Source organism: Tyto alba, unplaced genomic scaffold (genome assembly GCF_018691265.1).
Source record: "Tyto alba isolate M040663 unplaced genomic scaffold, T.alba_DEE_v4.0 Super-Scaffold_30, whole genome shotgun sequence".
Classification (NCBI taxonomy): domain Eukaryota; kingdom Metazoa; phylum Chordata; class Aves; order Strigiformes; family Tytonidae; genus Tyto; species Tyto alba.
The window spans coordinates 810,549-829,019 of NW_024881305.1; the positions used below are offsets into that span (position 1 = coordinate 810,549).

At 42.6% G+C, this 18,471-nt stretch overlaps 1 protein-coding gene across 3 annotated transcripts; it reads left to right on the forward strand.

Annotated features, from left to right (window-relative positions):
* Nucleotides 1-592: 592 nt before the first annotated feature.
* Nucleotides 593-10,400, forward strand: LOC104356381 (tubulin alpha-8 chain). Of its 3 annotated transcripts, none has more exons than XM_042800049.1 (5): nucleotides 593-674; nucleotides 4,390-4,612; nucleotides 7,572-7,720; nucleotides 9,075-9,755; nucleotides 10,011-10,400. In XM_042800049.1, the coding sequence occupies exons 1-5, from the start codon at nucleotides 672-674 to the stop codon at nucleotides 10,302-10,304; spliced, it is 1,350 nt and encodes a 449-aa protein (XP_042655983.1). In that variant the 5' UTR covers nucleotides 593-671; the 3' UTR covers nucleotides 10,305-10,400. The 3 variants fall into 3 exon arrangements, with proteins under 3 accessions (XP_042655983.1, XP_032857834.2, XP_032857835.2); XM_033001943.2 differs by lacking the exon at nucleotides 593-674 and adding an exon at nucleotides 799-1,110; XM_033001944.2 differs by lacking the exon at nucleotides 593-674 and adding an exon at nucleotides 799-1,104.
* Nucleotides 10,401-18,471: the final 8,071 nt, after the last annotated feature.

The following is an 18,471-nucleotide window of genomic DNA, read 5'->3' on the forward strand; positions in this document are numbered from 1 at the left end:
GGACTCTCACTAAAACCCAGGAGCCCCTCGGGTGGAAGGCAGGCTGAGGGGAGCCCCGCGGTGAATTCTGATTCTTGGGGCTCCTTGTCAGGGCAGAGACCACCCGGCTTTAAGCTCCCCTGGGCTGAGCTCCCAGCCCTCCGCCCCCCTCACGCCTACCCGCAGCCAACAGCAGCCCCACGCCCCTCGGGTGGGCAGAGCTGCTCTCCCCTCTCCTTCTCCGAGCCAGCCGCTGGCACCGGAGAACAGGGACCCCCACCGCCCGCGGGACCGACGGGCACCTGCGGCTGAGGGAGGCGCCGGCCTCCGTTGGCGGGAAGGCTAACCTCCGCCCCCTCCCCGCCCCTGGTTACGAACCAGCCAATAGCTAGCGCAGAAAGGTGAAATTCATATGCGCGACCCAATGGCGCACGGCCGGGCGCATGCCGCCCGGCGCCGATTGGCAGAGCGGACGATCTCGACGCGGAGGCACCCAATGGCGCCGCGAGGAAGCCACGCCCCCAAGAGAGGCATAGCCAATGAGCAAGGCGCGGGTAGTCAACAGCCCCGGCCCCACCCCCGCCCCCCCTCCCTATATAAGCAGGGCCCGGGAAGAGCGGCCGCTTTTGCGGTGCTGCTCAGACCCGTTGCGCGTCTGCCGCCCCCGTCGCTGCCCGCTGCCGGCCCGAGCCATGGTGAGCGGGGCTTCCGGGGGGAGGGGGGGGCTCGGGGCTCCCGGCGCCGCTCCGCACGCTGAGGCGGTGCAGGGGGGGCGGGGCGGCCCCGCCCGCGCACGGCGGGAGGCGCGGGTCCGCCCCGGCTCGCTGTCCCGCCGTGAGGGAGCGGGAGGCAGAGGGACTGCGGTCGCCGGCGGTCCCCGCTCCGCTCCGGCGGCCCTTCGTGCTGCCTCGTCCCAAAATGGTGGCGGCTCCGCCGAGAACATGGCGGCGGGACCCTCAGCCCTCGACCGCCTGTGAGGTGGCGTTTCCCTCGGAGGTGACCGGCCTGGGGTCTCGGCAGCAGCGGGGAGCCTGGGGCGGCCGCTCCGCCTTGGACGCAGTCAGCCCCCGGGGACCCCTGTGCCCCCGCAGCGGGACGTGGCGGGGCGTCCAGCCCGCACAGGGGGTGAGGGTGAGCTGCTGGGGTGCTCTCAGGGTTACATGCTGAATATAAAAATTGTGGGGGAATATCCCTGGTGTGTGTGTGACCTGGAGTGCCAGGGGAGGCCATGGCACTGGGTGTTTCTGGAGGTGCAGCTTGTTGCTTCTCTCCTCCTTGCCTCTGCCCGGAGCCAGGTGCCAGCTGTGAAGTGGGTTTGGGACAGGGAAAGGGCTAATGGTGGAGATTTCTTGAAGGAAGTTGTGGGACTGGCTGGGTAATAAAGCTGAGGTGAAATGACCTTGTAAGATAGGAGTCAGCCTTGAAGGCATATCCGAAAGGTATGATAAAGGGCTGGGACATCATAAAGAGAGCAGAGTTCAGCTGCTGAGCTGTGAAACACGAGTGGAAGCTGTCAGTTGGAATCTGGGATAAGCATAAGGTCCTCCTCCATGTGGACATTCTCCCTGTGAATCTCTCTTTGAAAAGAGGTTGTGGATGTCAAGGTTACATGGATTTAAAAAAATGTAGCAGACTGCATCTGTGGGGTTGTGAAGGCATAGGAAATATCTGTTGAAGTGAAAACAGCTAGAGGTTGAGAGAATACTGGGGAGATGTGTTGATGTCCTTATCTTGTTCTTACCCTTCTATGGAGGCTGTTTATGGTCACATTGTTTTAAATGAAGCTGAATCAAAAGTCTGATTGCAGTTCCTCACCTCTGCAAAAGATGCAGTTTTCCTTGAATTTCATCCTGTTGAATTTGGTCTGAGCCGGTACAGCCATTCTCATGAAATGTGGCTTTCCATCAACTTCACACAGTCAAAACAGTACCTTAAATACTGTGCTGGAGAGTGCAAGGGACCTAGAGGATGATCCACCAGCATGGTTGGAGGGATCTGGGCTTCTTCAGCCTGGCAGAGTACAGCAAGAGGCTATGTAGTAGAAGCCTACACCTACTGAAAGGGCAGTTACAGAATACAAGCCAGCACTCTTAAACAAGAGCATATGTAGCAAAAGGAGACAGAGGTAATAGAGAGTGGAGAGGTTCAGGTTGAGCTGGGAAAAGTTTCTGGGAGTTTTCAGTGAAAGTGGTTCTATGCGTGAAAATACTGTAAATGGGGGAGACTATTTAGTGTTAAATAAGGATTCTGTGTCCTGACTTGTGACTTAAATACAGCACTTAACAGTACTGTCTGTAGTACATATTTAAAACCTTAACTATGGAGCTTCTGTCAGTGATGTGTAAAGGCCCAGAATTGTAATGAGTGTGATAGTTGTCTCTTGCCTGTTTTATAACTTTGAGATTACACTTTCAAGGCTCAGGTTTTGTTCTGTCCTTTAGTATTCTTTGTACTGTAAGACTTTTGCTGCTGTGAAAAGGCTATGCAGGGCAAAATAGACAGAGTCTCATAGAGTCTAACAAAGATTTATTTCATTAAATAGCCACCTACTACTTAAAAGTACTTGATAGTGTTGTGGCAAGGCAGTTGAAAGAGTCCTCAAAGCAGGACTAGCAGTAGCACCAGGCCAGGTTTTTGTGACTGATGTTGTCTTGCCAAGTTTTGCAGACTTCCAGGGATGGAGATCCCTTACCCCTCTCATGACCTGTTCCAGGACTGCACTGCTTTGCTGGGGAAGCTTTTTCTAGTGCTCAACCCGAATCTTCCACCATCCTCCTAACAGGTGTCCTGAACCCTCCTGCAGAGGAGAAGGAAGGCTTCTTGGTGTGTTGGCTGTGTGTCTCCTTTTGTAGCCTGGCACGTTGTTTGCCTTACTGAGGATGGGAATGCCCTGTTGAACATTCAGGATGGTTTCTGTGGTAACCCCAGGTTTTTTTCAGCAGGTCTGCTTCTCATTTAATGGCTTCTTTGTACTGATGCAGGGAGTTACTCTGCCCTCAGTGCTGAACTTTTTACTTTGTCAAAGTAAACATTCCATGCTTTTAACATGGCACCTGTAGGACCCAGTCTGTGGCTGTGTTGCACAAGCTGTACTTTAAAAGACTTAAATTTTGTCTTTGGAATGTGAATGATTGTTATTGCTTTGTGTAGTATGAAGTAGCTGTGCTAGTTCATTTGATGCTGGAAAGCTCATTTATAGTCTGATGTCTTCCATGCATTCATCTTGCTTGGGCATGCTAGTCCCTACACACTTACTTTCAGTGACCTTCCCTAGCTGCTTAGGAGCTTCACTAATAAAGCTTGGATTGCTACAGGTGAGGATCCAGACTGAAGTGCTGATGTATTTCTACTTTGTTTTCTCACTGTAGAAAGGAGTTGCTAGCTGTCCTCCTGCTTTCCTGAAAAGATGATGTGGCCCAATTCATTGTGGACTAGGCAGTTCAAGGCCCTGCTTATCCTGAAATTTCAGGGGACAAATTAATTCTATTAAACAACCGTAGGGTCTAAATATAGTTAAATGACTTACTCAAAACTGTCTGTATGCAGGTTCTTTTAGCATGTGTCTAACTGTCACTCAAAACCAGAAGCTAAATATAAAAAGCCACACATGGACCAGGAGTTTGGAAATGGTTCCATTGTGGTTTGGCTTTTAATATTAAAAACACTGTACTGAAATACTAAGGAAGCTGGGTTTATGCTCTGTACATCAAAGGCAACTTGGGAATCCATAAATTGGTATGGATGGATTCTTTTGCTGACATAAACTATTTTCTACCTAGTTTAAATGAGGTAGTTTCTTCTAATGTTAGGAGTTTAGTCTTTGCATCCAGCAGTGTGATGTGAGGCCGGATGTTCCATATTTAGAAAGTGATACTAAGGGCTTTATTAGGCAAAGACTTTCTTACAGAATGGTAAAGTACCATAAAGTGTTCAGGGAGAATATTTTTCTATTTTATGTATATTAAATAAAATGACCCTAGATTGTGCAGAAGGTTTTGCTCCCTCTGGTGGCTGGAGTTCTAGGGGTGAAGTTTTCCTAGGTACTTAGGCCAGTGACACAGTCATCAATTTTTCTAAATATTCAGTGTTTGTTGTGAAGAGAAATTGACTGAAGGATTTGGGAGAGTTGATCAAACTCTTCCTGTCTGGTTAAGGATAGGAATAACAAGGAGGAATGAGTCTGCAAAAATGACAATGTCTAAAAGGGTCTTTCTAGGTAGAAGTATATGATGACTGAAAGAAGCTTTTGTGCTCTGTTGTATTTTGTGCCAAATGCCCCTAACACCTAGACAATAAGGCCAATGTTTTAATAGCTTTGCAATATGGGAGTTCAAGCTGTGTGTGCTGAATGTTTTCTAAACAAGGAAATTGCTGTTTCTGCTGAGTGATCCAATTTTTTTCTCCACACAGCGTGAGTGCATCTCAGTCCATGTTGGTCAAGCTGGTGTGCAGATTGGCAATGCGTGCTGGGAGCTGTACTGCCTGGAGCATGGCATCCAGCCCAATGGGACCATGCCGAGCGATAAAACTGTCGGTGGAGGTGATGATTCCTTTAACACGTTCTTCAGTGAGACCAGTGCCGGAAAACATGTGCCTCGTGCTGTGTTTGTGGACCTTGAACCAGCAGTAATAGGTAAATACATTTCTCTAGTTGTGCAAAATGTTTTGGGGCTTTAAATTTTTACTACGTAAGGCTTGTCTACATCTTCCTAGTGATGGATAATACTTGGCTTTACATTCATTGAGACTGGCAAATGTGCGCTCTGGAGCTCTAAAGAACTTAAATGTTACCTTCTGCCAGCCTGTGGAATTAAATGGGTTTTCTGAACATGCCTCATGCTTTTGCTATGCAAGGAACTAGTTGCAACCTCTTGAAACAATATGGCATAATGTGTACAGCAGTCAATAGGAACCTTTTTAAAAGATGTGATACTTAACATTAAGCAGATTTCTTCTTGTACATTGGAATGATTCCTGTGCTTTCCCAGAACAGTCTTCTACTCTCTGTAGCTTGAATAGTGCTTGCAGAAATGAGTCTCAATTGCTAGCCGAAATTAAGGGACTTCTAAACATGCAGTTTAACTTCCTGCTGTCTTATCTTTGAATCACATTCCACTCATCCTGAAAATCAGCTGTAATCCCAAGATCTGGCAACACTGTCTTAGTGTTCAGATGTGATCCCATGCATCAGCCACTGACTGATGCCACAGAATGTGGCATTAGCTACACTGCCAGCCCAATCTGAGCTCCTCAGTTTCACAAGATCCTTGTTCCTTGTCATGAATCTTGGTTTTGCTCTCAGCAATGTGTGTGCCTGAAGTCATTCTACTGGAGCTGGTTTTGTGTTTGTCTTGCCTTAAGTAGTGATTTGGGGCTCTTGTAGAAGAGGGAAGTCTGTGTTGCCTGTGCTTGTGCAGTTGCAGTTTTTATCTTTCTGGAATAATTGGGGAAGTATTGTAGAAAGTTGGGAGAGAATTGGGGAAGGGAGAGATGAGAGGTTTAGGCTACTCTTATATACGCAAACTGTGGGTGTCTAACTTTCACTGTAACACCCCAAACCACTTTCCGTGGCAGCTAATACAGTAGAATGAACTTCTGCAGGAGAGCAGAAGGCTGCAGAGCAGGTCAAGGATGAGTGTGCTGGACTGATAACTTTGAAATGAGCCAAAGCACCCTTGACCATACACTAATATTCCCAGGAGCTGTTGCAGGTCTGGCTTTATGTTTTCTTGAGCCCTGTTGCTTCCTCTGCTGCTGGCCAGGTGGTGGCTCTAAGCAACCAGAAAAGGATGAGAAATTAGGTGAGGGAGAGCAGGTGGCAAAGCTCTCACCTTGCCTCTGGGAGTGAGTAGCCTTTGAGTCTTGGGACAAATGGTTACAGCTATTGTTCCAGCACTTGTTAATGATGCAAGTGTAGTATGGGGAGATGGGTGAAAGGCTGTCTCATGAAATACTTTGTAATACTAAGAAAGTTAGGGCTTTTTGTTAAATGTTACATCATGTGCCTTTCTGGGGACAAGCCTTCTTTCTTTATTCCTGCTCTGCTTATTTGAAAATTATTGATTCAGTTTGCTGGGTGGGGCTAGTGTGATTCTTCCCATTCATGCAGTGTGTCCCTCTGCACTGTGTTCAGGAAAAAAAGCATCTATTGTGACAGCAGCTCTGTAGCTGCCATGTGTGTACACCAGGGATTTCTGGAGCTTCCAGATCAGTGCTGCTGTTAGTGGAAGCAGCAGACCTGCTGTACATGTACATGAGCTCTGTGGATGTGGTGGTAAAATACCATCAAACTTTATACCAGGTAATGGGGTAGTAATGCCTGGGAATTCAACAGAAGTATTTTGAAAATAGACTTAAAAACATGACTCACAGCATGGCTGGGGAAAGCCAAAACTAAATTCCTTATTCTAGCACACTTGTCCAATGACTGATCCTCTTAACTCTTCAAGTTTTGTTACTTCCCTGGGACCATCTTGACTCATGTTGCCCCTACCAGCTATCTTTAGGTTCTATATTTTTCCCTTTCACCCATATTTCTTCTTTATAACTTGGAGTGGTAATGCAGAAAGTCCTTGAAATACATGTATTTTGAATGGTAGACTTCTTCAGATTGTTTTTTAGTGCAGTGTGGAAGTACTTTAGAGTATTGGATTGGAAGCTGCAATGGTAGCTGGTCAGTCTAAATTGGTTGAAATAGTACCTGTATTTTTAAATTGTGAATTCTACTTATCTTTGTCTTGCTCATTCTTTTTCAGATTAAAAAGAATGTATTCAAACAGGCAACTTCATCTGTAGTTAATAACACTTTGCTTTCTACTTGATTTTAATTAAAGGATGCAATACTGCATTAGCATACAACTCAAGAATGGCTTTTGCTAAACCAGAGACAAAGCTATGCTGAGTGTCTTTGTACCTTTGTGGTAGGACAGCTTTAGCCTGCCAGATGTAAGTGCATATTTCTGATAACTAGTGGTGATCGTAACTAAATCATTCTTCAAATCTGTAACTGGTGGGGGATGCTGTGTGTTCATTGGCGTAGTGTCTTTATAACACAGCCATTCATGCTGGAGCTTGCAGCTCAGCATTTAAATAACTGAATAGCTCTACAAGAGCATCTCCTGTTCCTTTTGGATGTTTTTCTCTACCCTTGACATAAAGTACAATTACGGGAAGAGGGGGATGAGCAAGCAGTGTAGGCTCTGACTGCCCACAGCTGCAGAAGCAACAAGGCAACATCCTGGATGGCTTGAAAAATAAGAGGGAGAAAGCAGTATTTCAGATGCTGATCTGCAAAGTGGGCTTTCAGTTTTCTTAAACTGGAAGAATGATTCTGCTGCTACAGTCCAGTTTTACATTGCTCTGGCAGGTCAAAAAAATTAAACTTGTGTAAAATGTGGCAGTTTTAGTAACTTAATTTTTAAGTATTCAACATTTAGACTGTACTAAGTATTGTCACCTACTGATAGGTAGAAACCAAGCTACTTTTAATCTCTAAGGGCTTAGGTATCTTATTCTGGACACCATCAGAAATTTGATAAACCTGGTCTATATAGAAGATTAATTTACAAATAATGTTCATCTTATCTCTCTAGATGAAGTTAGGAATGGGACATACAAGCAACTCTTTCATCCCGAACAACTGATATCTGGTAAAGAAGATGCTGCAAATAACTATGCTCGAGGTCATTACACAGTTGGGAAAGAGATAATTGATCTAGTTCTAGAGCGTATCAGGAAACTGGTAAGGCTTTTATTCACTAAAGGCTCTTCAACATCTTTATCCTGTTTTACAGGATTTGGAAGTTAGGTTATCAAAAATACATAGCTCTATAAATTGTGCTTTACTTTATTACATGGTAGAAGGATCTGTAGACTTATATCTGCATCTGTTTTTATTCTTAGCCACTTCAGAATGGTTGGATTATTCCTGTCAGATATGACTTTAAAGCAGCCTAACATGCTGATGAGGTGCCTGAAACTTTATAGTTTCACATTCAACTTCAGAAAGCCAGGACTGAGAATTAAGATTTGCATATTGTGCTAGAAAAGGATTGGTCTCTGGCTGAGGCTCTTGCAAGGAAGTTTACATAGGAGTGTTTGCTTCTGTGGTTTAGACTTTTGTCTACATTTCCTGCTGTTACAATTTCTGAATTTTATGGTAGTAACAGTAGGAAAGGAATTAGTCTCAGTAAGTTGAGATGTTTTGGGCTCTCTAGTGCTTTGATCATGTGGCAAATTTATGAATATATCAGCTTAGGAGGCTAGAGTTCCCTTTTTAGGGCTGCTAAGCATGTACTTTACTGAATCTGTGTCACAAAAGTAAAGAATTCCCATTGCACAGAAAATCCAGGATATACTTACAGTGCTTTAATGTGGAATGCTAAATGAATCTTACTGAAAAGCACACCTTTTGCAGATCAAAACTGGTATTATTCTCAACACTTTGCCACCATCTTTAAAGCTAAGATAAGTTTGCAGCAGGCACCACTTTGATCTGAAAAACATGGTTGTAATTTCTTTTTACAAGCTGTTGAAGTCCCTGTCAGTCCTGGGAATCAAGCTAAGCATGTGGCATTTCTTCCTGAGGACAAGGCAGTCTAGTTTCTTCATCTGAGAAGACTAAACTGAAATGGCCATGTAATACATTTTGACAGCTCCCGTCTCTGAACTGAGTTACATGCTTTCAGCTATTGCAGGATTATAGTAATAGTTCTGGGACAGGGGATTACTCCATTTTTGTGCAGACAGAATGTCAAATCGGTATAAGGGATAGATAGTCTGTAGTGCTTTCAATGTTACTGCTTTTCTTGGTCATTAATGACTTTGGCCTGAGAATTGGTGGTAGGGGAAGTTTAGAGGTAGTAATTTGAAGTGGAGAGGGCACCCTCCAATATGTAGGGGGCTTAAAATAGCCAGGAATACAGTGGTTTTTATAGGGCACCTCCTTGATTGTTGGTAGATGAATCAAATTCAGTATTACTTTCCTGAAGCCTGAACAGTTGGTATGTCTCAGAATTCAGAGCTGTCTGTCTTGAGCTTGTTTTTGTTTCTTAATGTCTACACAATTGCTTTAACACATGTATTTTCTCTTTCAGTCTGATCAATGCACTGGCTTGCAGGGTTTCCTGATTTTCCACAGTTTTGGGGGAGGCACTGGCTCAGGTTTTACTTCTCTGCTGATGGAGCGCCTGTCAGTTGACTATGGGAAAAAATCAAAATTGGAATTTGCCATCTACCCTGCACCACAGGTCTCAACAGCTGTTGTTGAGCCATACAACTCCATCCTGACTACCCACACGACTCTGGAGCATTCCGACTGTGCCTTTATGGTTGACAATGAGGCCATCTATGACATTTGCCGTAGGAATCTGGACATTGAACGCCCGACCTACACCAATCTCAATCGCCTCATTGGTCAGATAGTCTCTTCCATTACTGCTTCCCTCAGATTTGATGGTGCCTTAAATGTGGATCTTACTGAATTTCAAACTAACTTGGTGCCTTACCCTCGTATCCACTTTCCATTGGTAACATATTCCCCAATTATTTCAGCAGAGAAAGCCTATCACGAGCAGCTCTCTGTGTCCGAGATAACCAATGCTTGCTTTGAGCCATCTAATCAGATGGTGAAGTGTGACCCTCGCCATGGCAAGTACATGGCCTGTTGTATGCTGTATCGTGGGGATGTTGTCCCCAAGGATGTCAACGCTGCTATTGCTGCTATCAAAACCAAGCGCACAATCCAATTTGTAGACTGGTGCCCAACTGGTTTTAAGGCAAGTCTCCGTTACATCGTGATTTTTTTTTTTTTACAAACTTTTTTCACTGTCATGGGTTTATGAAGTATATTTTCTCATTAAGATGTCATGTAGGTACCTGATTTGTATTTTGAGGAATGGAGACTTAGATTCTTATACAGAGCTGTTTTCTTGGGAGTGAAACATTTTATTCAACTGCTGTCTGACTTGTTTGATTATGGTCACTGTAAAATGCCACAAAGAAACTCATGGTCTCTTCTGCTTTTCGTGTAGGTTGGCATCAATTACCAGCCACCAACAGTGGTTCCTGGTGGTGACCTAGCCAAAGTCCAGCGGGCAGTGTGCATGCTGAGCAACACTACAGCCATTGCTGAGGCATGGGCTCGTCTAGACCACAAGTTTGATCTGATGTATGCCAAACGTGCCTTTGTTCACTGGTATGTTGGAGAAGGAATGGAGGAGGGGGAGTTCTCAGAGGCTCGGGAAGATTTGGCTGCACTTGAGAAAGATTATGAAGAAGTGGGCACAGACTCGGTGGATGGAGAAGATGAAGGTGAAGAATATTAAATACAAGCGAATTGCAAGTCTTCGCTGTTTTACTGCATCTTCAGTAGCAGTGTAAATCATGTCAAATAATCGGAATAAACTTCTTTAATCAAGACATTTGGTAGTGTCCAAGCACTATGTACATTCATTAACTATATGCAAGTATCTTTCTTTGAGAAAGATAGCATGATCACTTTATTCAGCTACAGTTAGACGAGTTCTTGTCCTTAAGATGTTGCTGTTTGAAGAGCTGGTAGTGCATATATTCCCCCAGAATATAAGACTAGAATGTGCTTGAACTTTTTCTGGAAGGTTAATTAGCTACACTTTTTCAAGACTCTAAAGCTGGTGTCACAAGAGGCAACAGGAACACTAACCTTGTCTCGCCCTTAAGAAAAGATTCAACACCCTTAAAACCAAAGGCTATTTGAGTTAGTTTTCTCCTATTCTTGGACTTAGCATGGGCCAGTAACTTAGAGATGCAGTAACCTGGAAGGGGAAGAAATGACCAGAAAGGGTGTGCCATATCGTGAGGAACCTGTCACTTCTCTGCCAGAATATGTGTGGTTGTTGCCCTGCTGTTGCTTTGCCCTCCCACAAAAGGAACTGTAGTCCCTGTCTGCTAGATTTCTGTGGAGTTTACGTTTTGGCTGAAGCTGTCTGGAGCGAAGTCTCTGGATTAGCTGGCCAGGGTTAAACACCAGTTTTCCCTGAAACTAGTTCTTTTGCAGAAGTAGTCCATGGGTTCAGATAGGAAACTTACAGGCTTTCTGCCTTCCATGTAAGCTGATGTAGCAGGAAAGGATTTAGCTGATCAGGTGACCTTCAGATGTGGACAGCCTGTGTCTGAAACCTTCTATGTGGTCTGAGTGGGGCCTTGGGGACATAAGGCAGTGATTCATGAACCACAACCTGACTATTTCTAACTCTGTCTTGGAGCTGGCTGACTGAGGAATCTTCCCCATAGGAGTAGTGAAGGTGGAATAGTAAACATGTTTAGGTGATGTTTGAACACTGAATGCGATTAAGATACCAAAGTGACTCTGTGACACTATTTGAGCTGGATAATTCCTCCCTGGCCTATTTCAACCTTACTTATATTCCTTCTGATTTAATAGCAGAGCATGAGTCAGGACAAGCCTTGAAGCCTGTGTTAGCTGATGAAGTTGCACATACCTGCTTAGCAGGAGTCTTTAGCTGTTGTATGAAAAATGCCTTAACTTCCTTTTGTGTGGAAACCTACTGTACTCAGGTAATGCTGCAGTATTTGACATCAGCTCCTAAAGTGGGAACTCTTCCCTAACCTAAGTTAAAACTGACTTGGGTTTACTAGTTCTTTTAGATGGGGGTGTCACTTTTACATTAACAGGCTGCTGCTGTAGATTACCAGAATAGCCTGGTCTGCAAGTACTGACCAGTAATTTGTTTAGGCTGAAAACCTGCTGTCCTGAATGCCTGTGTGTGTGTTCTTGCAGTCATAGAGGTTGAGTCAATCTGAAATTAATTTACTGGAGATGGAAGTTACCAATTTTATATAGATGGGGAGTACAATCTTAAGGCTTTATAACCTAGGTGAGTGCCTCAGACTGTCTTGTCAGCGATGGTCTTGTGCAGAATATACAGATGCTCTGTAAATCATACCACCTGCTGTTCAGCATAGCTGAGCATGTCTGAAGCTTCAGTGAGTTTCTCATTTGCTTTTGCTTGTCCTTATGTTCCAGGGTAGACATAAGTGTAGAGAATTTCAAGTCCTGTTGACTAACTTATTTTCCTACTTACTGGATGATTAAGCAAATGTGCTAGGCATAACCCAAGAGACAGTCACATTCATTGCAAGTCAGATCAACTTCATTTCAGCACATGCATTCAGATTTTTAATGTAATGGCAGTGCCCACACGAGCAATATGCAAAGGACTGCTTCATGCCTTGCAGATGTCTAGATCTTTGTTGTGAAATCTTGTTCTACTAGCAGATCTTGAAGAATGCTGGGTGGCCACAAGTGCCAGCACCATAATTTCCTTTGGGTGTATAATCGGGAAGGATTGTGTAGGAATGGATTTCTGAACTGGCATTCAGTGTGATCTTTTAGCAATGATTTGGCTCTTTTATCTGGAATTCTTCATTATTTGAGACTGGCATGCTCCATTTCCTGCTCATACTGTCTTTTTAATGTACATGTGTGTTACCCTTATTTGGGACATTGCTGCTTATGTGATGGGAATTGGTTTGCAGTGTGTCAGTGTTTTATCTGGGCATGTACAATGATGAGTCTGTGTAGGGCACAGCACTCTAGCATCCTCGTAAAAGGCTTGTGCATGCTGAATGCTGAGCTCTTTGGAAAACCTGGATTGACTAGGGAATCTCACTCAATGTAGGCATTAGATTTGAGATGTATTATGCTTTAAATGTTTAAAAATATTGTAAAAAAAGAGCTACTTTGAGAAGATGGTAAGCTGAAACAGCATCCACTGGTGGAAGGTTTGACAAGAGATGCTATGTCACTTGTTAGCCATTGGGCTGATGCTGAAAATACCTTATACATTCTCAGCCTACATCATACTTAAAACATCATACTTAAATTTTCTTTCTATTAGTATTAAGAAACACTTGCATTAGCTAGTGGGCTGTTGGCTCTCAGCATCTGCATACTGAGCTAAGATAGTGTTTCAGTTATGAAGCCAAGATAATTACAGCAGGAAAATCCTGCTAAAACTGCTCTTGCTTCATCTAGCTGCATAAATACTTAAACATGTTATAATTACTAGCTGTATGGTTGAATTAACTAATGGGCGGTTCATCAGTTTCCTGAAATGTAGAGGAGATCCTACACTGAATTAAAATTTGATGTACCTGAAACTTGCATAGGTTAAAATTAACTGTTGCTTAAAAGAAAATGCTTTCTTTACATTCTGAAAGCCTTTCTTTAATTCTAAACTTCAAATGCCTGTTTTCTTTGTTAAGAAATCCCCATAGTTCTGCCTTGAAAAGTCATGTGCCTATTTGTACTGGCAGAAATGCAAGCATTATCTAGTGGTAACTAAATATATCTTTACCTGTGTGGTGACACAGCTTTATCCAGTATGTGATTGGCAATTAATAGCTATCACCTGATACAGAATAACTTCTGTGACTCATTAACTGGAGGAGGAGGAAGTGAGCTGAAGCCCCATGTTGTATTGGTATGAACTTTGTTGTGAATTGCTGGTCTTATCTGTAATATCTGTTCTAAAATGGTTCTTGTGCCATTCTAGGGGAATGTAGTGCAGCAGAATCTGATTTTCACCCATTCCGCCCTCTGAATAAGCAATATGAATACCTTTTAATGTATTAATGTCTATATTATATATACTATAGACATTTCTATAGTAAGCATGCCGCAGTGTAATTGTATGATTAAAATATCTTTTTTAGCTTTATGGACAGTACAGGTAACACAAGCATACAACTGCACATGCTGCTGCCTTCCAACAGTGCAAACTTTTTGCAAATAAAATTCAGAAAGGACTTTTGTGCCTCATACTTCAAAGCAGCCTGTCAGGCAGATAACATTCAACCCAGCAGCTTGCTGCAGAAAACCATGAGCTTGTTTAGGAGACTTAGAATTGGTATGAGATTTTAATTAAAAGTAAGTAAAGAAACAGGGTGACTCCATTACTCTGGTGGAAAATGTAGATTGCTTTTGGCAGTGTTTTAGGAGAACACAAAGCATTATCTAAAAAAATGGATAATATGACATGGTAGTAAAGATTCTCTGGCTTTACTTTCTTCCTTTCTCCACAGCGTAAGAGTCAGAACGATGTCTCACGGGCAGTTCAGAATGACTTCTGAAAAGTTTGAGGAACTAGTACAAAAGCTAAGGGAATAGCAGTGTAAAACCCTTACTTTGCCAATATGCTGCTGTAAATGGGCACATAGCTTTTGACTGCCTTGTCCCAAGGATTGCCTTGTCCCAAACCTTCATTCTTGTTAGGCCTTCCGTTGACATGCATTTTCCACTCTGGCAAAGTCTCTTAAGACAAGCAAGAAAGTTATCGCTGTGCTTTTCATTCAAGTCTGCATGAATGTTAAGTGGAGATCTTGACATCCAAAATACAGTGCTGCTAATGTGCTACCCCATGCCATTCTCTGTTTTTAAATGCCTCTATTTCTGCCAAATAAAGGTTTATTTTGCACAAGGTCATGTTTTCCTTTATGTAGGAGATGATTCACAGAAGCAAAACTGCAGTTGTCTCTATAATGCAGAGCTATTTCTAGTGTAATGGGATGGCTTTTTCACTTTCCTTGCTGAAGTATTGTAACAACCTAAGATTCAAATTATTTTGTAGATTTTTTCAGTCAATGCATTTGTGCCTTTGAATTTACATTTTGTACAAGCCTTAAAGTTTGGGAAGAAAAATCAGCCAGGGTACTAATTGTAGAGAAACCATGTCTTGTATAGCAACTGTGAATAACCAAAGGTTGTGAAAGTACAGAGGGAGTATAATTGAGGCTCCTGTCAAGAATAAGATACTGAATTAGGTGACTCCTGATCTTACCAGTTCTTATGTCATGTTTATAAGGAATTACTTCAAAGGAAATGTTTTTTATTTGAATTCTGAAAACAGGGACTGGGCTTAAACAAATTTAGCAGTAAAGAGCTGAAGAACAATTTTCCCTCATATGGCAGAACTCCACTGGAAATGCTGTAGGGAGTTTCTGTGTGTATTGGCAAGGTGATAATGATTAATCCCTCTATCTTGGTCTGAACTAGAGGGAGGACTAACTATGTAACTTCCAGACTGTGCAAAGACTTTGATCTATAGTTTTCTTCTAAAAGTTGGGCAAGAGGATTAAAGATTGGTAGTCTCAACTGGCTATTAATGGAGAGGAGGAATGAGAGTGTGATGAAGTGGGAGAAATTGCATTGCTCTGAATGTATTGTAGGTGCTGGATGACAAGAGGCTGAGAAATAGCAGGAGACTAAATAAAAGCAAAACAAAAAAAGGGTAAGAGTTGCATGCAGAGTGGTGCCTTTCAGTGAACTGAGTTAGTTAAAAAAAAAAGTCTCTTCATCTTTCTGATGCTATGTGTCTGTTCATTGGCTTTCTGAAAACTATTTTTCTTGTCCAGCTTCATGTGACAAAACGTTAACTTGTTTAAAGATAATCTTAGTTCTTGTGATGCTGTCTTGTTTCCTCAGTGATTTGTAAACCTTCCAGTCATCTTTCAGGAGCATATTTCAGAGTTTCTCTGCAGTGTTGTTTTGGTTTCCCTGGTCTGTGCCAAGAGCGAAAAGTTAAATTTATTTTCAGATTTTTATTAGAAAATGATAGCTGTAAATACTAAGTGTGAGGGTCAAGAAAACATTCCAGAAACATTTAGGAAAACTTGTTCTTATAGTTAACATGTATCATTAGAAATTCAGGAAGACTTAGGAAGTCTTAAGTGAATTACTCTGAGAAAGGAAGAAAATGCATCCTAGTCTCTTTAAGTACTTCAGCCCACTGGATGAGCTCAGTTGTGTGTTGTCTACCTCAGGCTTCCTTTGTGACACCAGTAAGTGTTCATGTGAGTGGTCCCTCAATTTTGGCCCAATATGTGCAAAGGTAATTGTATTACATCAGCTGCAAAACTGAGTGGGTTTTGGGGCTGAGGGAAGAACAAGGGTTTAAGCCTGCCTTTGTGGGCTTCAAAAAGTGGGAAGGGAGTCCTGATAAGAATATTCTAATTAACTTTATAAGAGCGGGACTGGAGATCAGATGGTCACAGAGTTGAAAAAAAATTTCAAGACAACTTTACAGGCTTGAGTTTCTGACCATATGGATACAATCAGAGCTCCAGAAAGGCTGTCCCAAATGTGTTGCATTAATACGGGTTTGGCATTTTTCCAACTTCAGCTTTGTTACCTTTTAGAGGTGATGGGTGATGTTTAACTGCTATTACGCTGTGTTGAGGGCCTGTTTGCAACTCTATTGAAAGAGCTGCAGTTCATTTATCTCGAAATATTTTAGGATTGAAATGGTGAGATGCTATTCCTGCTCTCTATCTGCATGCTGCTACTTAAACATCAGTCAGCTTCTCTACTCAGACAGCTCACTGAACAGAGATCAGTGAAGGAGATGCTTAGGCAGTTCATAATTCTCCTAAACCGTGTGCCTTAGGTTTAGTGGGCAAGATTCACTTTTCCAAACATACCTGAGTTACCTGTAGCCCGAAGTAGGTGCACAAGGGTTCTTTTGCTGTATCAAGGGGATTAGGATAAAGAAGGTAATGGGAACAGGAGGCTTTTTGGTTCATTCCAGATGATAAAATTAGAATTTTAAGTGGATTTCCTAAGTGCCTGTTGAAGGCCTAAGGTGTCAGTCCAGCACCATTTAACTTCTAGAGGTCTGAACTGGGATAAATTCCTCAGAATCTGTTCTTACCTTGCAGTTTTAATCTGTCACTTCTGTGGATGTCTCTTAAGACAATGACCTGTATGAGGTTACTGGCTGTCAATGTTGAAGTTCCTTTTTGAAACGGCTGCTGTGAGTGGCTTGTTGCAGTGCTTCAAATTAGGGATGAATTCCAAGCAGTGTTCTTCTCGAAGGCTGCCAAGACCTTAAGCATCTTCATGTTACTTTTTCTTTTGTTAGAGCTCTGTGGCTACAACTATCAAATGCATTTCCTAGTCTTACATCATCACCACTTGCAAAAGCTACTTCTCAGTTGGTTATACTAAAAGTAGAGATCTTTGTGGCTTTTCAGTTATTTCAAAATCTAGTTTGTAGAACCTGCCTTGGGTGGCTGCTAGTATGAGTTGTTTCAAAGAGATGCTAATGTACCATTTTGAGCCTGGCTTTGTTTTCCAGCAGTTCTGGAGTTGATCTTGTGCAATTCTGCCCAAGTTGTCAAAGCTGTGTCCCATACAGAGTTACTTTTATGTCTAGCTTCTGCAAAACCAGCTTAACTGCTGGCTATTGCTATTCCAGTTGTCCCTCTTTTCTCACCCATGCAATCATGGTTTTTGCTCTTATACTGCCTCTGGCACTAAGTTTTATGTTAAACTGGAAAACTGGAAAAAAAAAAAGTATCCCTTTGTGGGAAGGACATTGTTTTCTTTTTGCTGTCCTGAACTAAGATGGCTCAGTGGAGGATCAGCTGCATACTGGTGCAGGGATCAGGGAAGTGTGGGGTACCCAGGGTCAGCTACAGCTGCTGTTGAGCTACAGGCTTGACTGTTCTCTGCTGACTGGTACAAAATGGTCTTTGACTTTGTTCTTCACAACTTATATGGAGTGTTTATGTGGAAGGCAAAAGCATGTGCATGTATGTATGGAAGTGTCCCAGTCACGTCTTAGAGTACATTATAGAACAGTTTCTGCCATTATCCACAAATGCTTTTGAAAATGGTGTTAATGTCTTGCAGTAAGCACATATGGCACCCAGAAATGGAGGGTTTCCTTTTCTCTGACTTCCCTCATAATTCAGGCAACAGTTACTGGCAGGTCTATGCAAAGTGCTCTTCTGTTTCTTGTTTTACTTTTTGCTGTGTTTAGTGTTTATCTTCCTCTCTCTGTTTTCAAATTCTGTGTCTGTTTCTTTACTTGTTCACTGCTGTTGCAGATATCAACAGTGTGTTTAAGCTCCAGCTTTGTCTATTACAGCATATGTGCACTGGCTTCATTATCTTCACTGCCTACAAGTATTTAATGCCTAGTAAGTGTGTCTGCATGAGTTAGATTTGTTTGATGAGGCTGAGTGGGGCAGCTTGACTGCATATTGATTTAGACCTTGTTTAGTTTTGATTAGATGTATTAAATGCACATATGTGTTTATTGCAGATGCTTCTCTAAACCACCTATGTGTTGATACACCCATTTTTTGCTAATTGTAGGTGCTGGCAGATCAAGAGCAATCCTTACTGTTGTGTTCACTAGAAAGCTTTTCTTGTTCAGTCTTGTACTTCCTTGCAAAAGATGCTCTAAATTCTGTTGGAGACTTTAAAATTTTTACATAATCTTCATCAAATGTGTTTGCTTCCAGATATGAACACAGTAAGCTTGGCTTCCTTTGCAAAACTCCCTCAGAACTGGTTATATTCTGAGGGCCTGATTTCTGTTTATTTTAGTAGTTTATTGACCGTAGAGCTCCGAAATTCTTTCCATTGCCAGGTTGCTTAATCACATCCTTTTCCCTTTTGAATGCCTTCTGGCTCCCCAGCTGGTT